Raw genomic sequence first — 5,388 nt, 5'->3', positions numbered from 1 at the left:
GAATACATAGTATAATACCATCGGAAATGTTCGAAGTGATAAAATGTTACATCGAAAAATCTGCAAATTACAGAAACTGAGAAAAAGAGAAAACATTTTTTGTCATCAAAATATACAGATGAATTTAGGCGATTTAGCCCACTCGTTCGTATTTGTAACCGGACACATCCTAAAATATCGGAACAGCGCAACAATATTTATACCATGCTGAGAAAGGAGAGTGGAACACAACACAACACAACAGACTTAAAGCGGTCTTAAAGACGGAACGCAGGCCGGTGAACGATGGCATCCTCCCTGTGTGGTCCAGGAGAGAGCTTTGGGGTGGTGGCACTGCCACTCTGTGAGCTCACTCACTCTCGTGGCACGGTGCCTGGTGGGAGGAGTTCGTTCTCCGTCGCGGCTCGCCTACCTCACTCGCTCGCCGCCCCTGGCCCGGTGTCAGTCGACAGACCGTGTTTACTTACTTGAATGACTGGACGAACTCTTTTCTTTCTCACTTTTTTTGCTTCTTGACGATGAAAGACTTTCGGAGTTGTGTGCTGTTTTTGAAGGAGGAAAAGTAATTTCGATAATGTGAAGGAAACTCTTCTTTAGAATTTTATTCTAACTCTTCTTTCGAACATTTGGAAAACAGTGCTGAAACGATGTGCAAGTGTCAGTACTTTGAACTTTAAAAAGTTGTGGAAGTTCCTTTGAAAAAGTGAAAATACACTTGAAGTTGCTTCACATTTATCAAAAGCGGCCCAGGCGGGAGCACGAGTAAGGTGTGTATTGCTTACTCTGACAGTCACCCGGCAATAACTTGAAGGGCGTCGAGCTCCTGAAGGCCGGCGTTCGCTGACAGAAAGAGAATGACCTTGCTTCTCCATATGTTGATTCCTTTTCTTTTTCTTTAGGTTTCTGTTCGACGTATTCCCATTAAAACAGTGCCAAATTTAAGTGCCAATCGGAATTTTTTTTATTATGAATACCAGGTAGACGAAGGCGACCATACGAGATTAAACATGGTTAGTTTAGTGGTATGTTGATGGTGTTTAAGTGTGAGTGTGATTTACGCAGTAATCGTGATGAAATAAAGAGAGAGCAACAAATGAAATGGAGGAAGAGAACGTTGCCCCAATCAGCTTGAAAAGTCAATGTTGTTTTGAATAATCACTGTGCTCCTGCGACAGCTGATATAACAGGTGTCATGCATTTAACCTGCAAACAGTGAATCGTAGTTGGGAGGAATACCGATACAAAGTGAAACTTCAGCCCTCTCGGAAAATATATCAGTGAAGCAAAAGGTAAATATTTCGCAAGTGTTGATAATGGATGTTGTTTGAAGAAGACTGTTTCATGTTCTGTTTCGTTTAGAAGGTGATTAGGATTTGCCGTGTCTATTTTTGTTTAGTTCAGTTTTTAGATAAACAGTAGCTTTCATGTTTATCCCTTTCCAACAAGTTAGAAAAAGAGTCCTTTCCAATGACAGATTTCTGGAGTGATTCTTCCTTTTATTCGTGGCAAAGAAAAAATTAAGAGAAAACAGCCCGGATGCCACGAGAGGAATTTTTCCTCTCCGTAATGTCGGGATAAAAACTTCCTTTTAGAAGGAAACCCAACTAGAAGCTCCAAAGAGCGAATGAAGTCAGAGAGATGGTAGAGCAACGTAAGAGTAATCCAGAGCTTGGAAAAAACCGCACGATTGCTCAAACTTAACTTTCGGAAAACGCCACAAGCTACCGAATTTCCTAACTAGGTGACAGGGAAGAAGAAATTCCGCTGAAAACAATAAGGTTTATCAAGCTCCCTTATTTTTTTCTCTGTCCCTGAAGCGAGAGGGGAAAGAGAGAGAAAAAATAGGCGTTGCCCCGAGCAAGGGAAAGGCTCGAGCCAGGGCAGGCCCCGGGGGGAGGGCGAGAAATCGAAGAGAATGTCTCTTCGAAGACGGGAGTGACTAGGGGGGGTGTTCCTCCTCTGTGACCTGAAGAAGAGAATCTCAGGTTCTCTCTCTCTCCCTTTTCTCTTTCTCTCTGTCCTCGTTCATCATGGACACATGTCATAGCGAGGCCAGGTAAGTTCTGATCTTGTCTTACCGTCACGATGTGGTTCTAGCGGGCAGGGAATACTCAGGCTGAAAGTAATGACGACACTGACAAATTCATTTTATGGCAAATATGAGAGAGAGAGAGAGAGAGAGAGAGAGAGAGAGAGAGAGAGAGAGAGAGAGAGCTAGCAAGTCGACAATACTTAGTCATCCGAATCTACCAGCCTTTGATTATAGGTAACTTATATAGCATACAGGATTTTTTGCTACTTAATGGACGAGCTGGTTCTTGGAATTTCTGTTCGTGTATCTAACCATAGCTTACACCATACTGCACGCACACACACACACACACACACACAGAGAGAGAGAGAGAGAGAGAGAGAGAGAGAGAGAGAGAGAGAGAGAGAGAATATTAATTTCGTAATTTTTAGTAAAGACTTTTCTTCATAAATTTTTGCTACTGTTTTGCCACAGACTTCACTAAAATTGAATACATATAAGTGAATACACACACTCAAGCAAGGACACAAATTTCATTGACATTTTCTTAAGTCAAAAAAAACAAGATAACACGAATAAATGAATAATAGTACTAAAACAAGACGAAATGGGAAAAACTGTACGAAATGTACGATTACATGAAATAAATAACTACTGTATCTGTTTACCAGAGTTTGCCTGCAGAGAGAGAGAGAGAGAGAGAGAGAGAGAGAGAGAGAGAGAGAGAGAGAGAGAGTTACTCGTGGCTCCGTGCATCCAGGCACAGTAGACATTTCCCTTTAAACATGAGCGAGTACTTTTTCGTTTCTTCATTGAAGGGAAACAGAGACGAGTCAAATCATAAAAGTTTGGATAAACACCTGTAAGGACAAATAAAGAGTTTCCGTTTCGTGAAACTCAATTTTTCTCAGGCAGTGGCAACTCTTATTTGACATTTAACCTCTAAGCAAGACCTAGACCTCAGACTTTACATTGCTTTTATTCCTGAAGTTTAAGGCTAAACATGAGGTCTCTGTCTCTAGCAGTAACAAACACTTACTTCCTATTCACCTTCGACTACCTAGTGGGACTTTGGCCTTGGTATTTCGCTCCACTCAGCAGAATGACGAATTCCAATCACTCGTAGGTGATATGAAAGAAGTGTGAAATATTCATCTTCATTTAAATCAAAATAGTTACAGAGATTTAATAACCTTTATCCTTACCAGGCGGAATAACACAGAAGGCAGGACAGCCAGACTTGTCCGTTATCAGATACCCTCGGCGGTATATCAGGGGCTTAAGGTCTTAAAGTAAATAATGGATAATGTGTCCTGTGGACACCAGTATTGAGGTTGTGGCAGATATGTTTCTCGAAATGAAAATATAATGGTTCACTTTCATTGCTAGTCGGCCTCTCCGTGTCCACTGGCATTCACAACAGATTCCATTAGGTTTATTACAAATGTAAAAATGAATGACTCCAGAAATACAGCAGTTTGTATTTCAGAACTTAATTTCCCTGTCACACTTTATGAATTGAAGATTTCTGCCCTGACAGCATTCTCGTATTAATAACAATTCGGCTCGTGATCGATACCTCCATCTGTAGTTTAACTTACATAGGTTTTGGCGCAATTAAAAGTGGCATATTGTGGCTTCCTGTTATATTACTTGATTACATTTTACTGTTGTTTTTTGTCATTTATAGAAGAAAATTATATGCTTCATGAGTCATGGGATTAACTTAAAAGTTAATTTTCAGCTAATTTTCTCGCAATAAACGGAATTTACACTTCATGAAAATGTTGTAAATAAACAGTTAGGTTTTATTGGAATCAAAGAGTTTTTATGTACCCTTTCAGGAAGGAAGGCTGAGTGTGGACTTTTCACTGTCCCTTCCTTCATAGCTCTAAAGTCGCTGGGAATTCTCTCGTTGCATGAGATCTTAAACTAGTCTTTAGAAAAGACTCATTTACCTTTCCTTGAAACTTGAACAGAGATCCTGCAAAGTTTGTGTTCTTTAAAGCCTCGAGGGAATTCACGGTAAATCTTTTCTCCTTTTTCTAAAATTTCATGAGATCTTAACGGAATGGATAGAACCTTCATTACAACTACGGAAGACTCAGTTAATATATATATAAAACTTGATAACAATAGTTATTGCCTAAAAAATGTTTGTGAAGTTCGGATATCCTTTTCAGCCCTTAAGTCTACGACGACTCTTATTTGCCATAGCCAGTCATCTTGCAAAAATTTCTTACCATATCAAATGTGACCCTTTCAAATTTCGACATGAATGGTCTAAACTCAGTTTATCAGGAGAAGATCAGATGAAAACCCACGTAAGGCTAAGACCTTAAGAAACGGCTACAGCCTGACAGTGACCACACTATCACACTCTCACCTGTATCGAGCACTGCTTCAGTTAAGATACAAATGGCAGGAGGATTTTCTATGAGGATATTTTTGAGGTTGAAAAAAATTAAGAGTATTTTAAGAGCGCTGCTAAGGCTTCCGTGATCGATTTTTGCATGTCGCTAAGGGCTGAACAGATGAGACTTTCGTCGTTCTGAAGAATGACTGAATTTTTCCAGAAATAAATTTTCTTCAAGTATTTTTAAGCTTTCATTTCAATATCATATTTTGAGCTTCCATGAAATGTTACACGAGTAATTGTCAGGGATTCAAGTTACTAGATATTGAAGAGTTCCCAGCAAATCCTTTTAGTTATGAGAGGACGATAGTTGAACTTTCCCTAGTAGATGAATACATACAGGATATAAAGAAATTGAAAAAAAAGTAAATACCACAAGAATTTTGTGTAGACGTCTTGGCCAGCTTCTTAAAATCTTCCTTTTAATGAGGAGTTTTGGGTAAAAGACATGGGCATACAGTGGAAAATAAATCTGTGCACGATAAAAACTTGAGTCTCCATCTTTTCCCTTTTAATATTTCTTATGCAGGCGAACCCATGACTGGACCTGATCTCGACCAGAGCACGAGAGAAGAGGAGATACAGATTCTGAGCGAAATCTTTAAGAGATGGAAGTGCAAAAAATGAAGCAAAACAGAGAGACTATGATTTATTTTTGTTTAAGAAGGGAAAATAATGAAGAACATTGCCCCACCCCCTTTTTTTTTTTTTTTTTTTTTTTTTTTTAAACTTGAAGGGACAATTTAGGGCAATAAAATATGGCCAAATTTTTCACAATCATAATGGGCTATGTTTTATGTACGATTGTAATAAGCAGTAGAAAAGCAATCAAAGAATGCATATATCTGCCAACGTCAAACCCTTATGAGCAACTATTTCATCAATGTAAATGGCTTGTTGTTAGAATTCAAAGGAAATCTGACGGGTTAAGAGGAGATGT

General features: G+C 39.1%; 1 protein-coding gene across 8 annotated transcripts in view; it reads left to right on the top strand.

Annotated features, from left to right (window-relative positions):
* Positions 1-364: 364 nt before the first annotated feature.
* Positions 365-5,388, top strand: part of LOC135216362 (kinesin-like protein KIF26B) — a 618,765-nt gene continuing 613,741 nt past the window's right edge. For 6 of the 8 annotated variants that reach the window (XM_064251609.1, XM_064251606.1, XM_064251607.1 and 3 more), the window contains exon 1: positions 372-2,056. In XM_064251609.1, coding sequence (XP_064107679.1) covers positions 2,031-2,056 — 26 coding nt within the window. In that variant the 5' untranslated portion in view covers positions 372-2,030. Of the gene's footprint in view, positions 2,057-5,388 lie in introns of all 8 variants that reach the window. The other 2 variants (XM_064251608.1, XM_064251610.1) reach the window with 2 other exon arrangements.

The sequence above is a fragment of the Macrobrachium nipponense genome, chromosome 6 (genome assembly GCF_015104395.2).
Source record: "Macrobrachium nipponense isolate FS-2020 chromosome 6, ASM1510439v2, whole genome shotgun sequence".
Classification (NCBI taxonomy): Eukaryota; Metazoa; Arthropoda; class Malacostraca; order Decapoda; family Palaemonidae; genus Macrobrachium; species Macrobrachium nipponense.
Note: the sequence above shows the minus strand (reverse complement) of the source record. Positions and strands in the feature narration are given on the sequence as shown.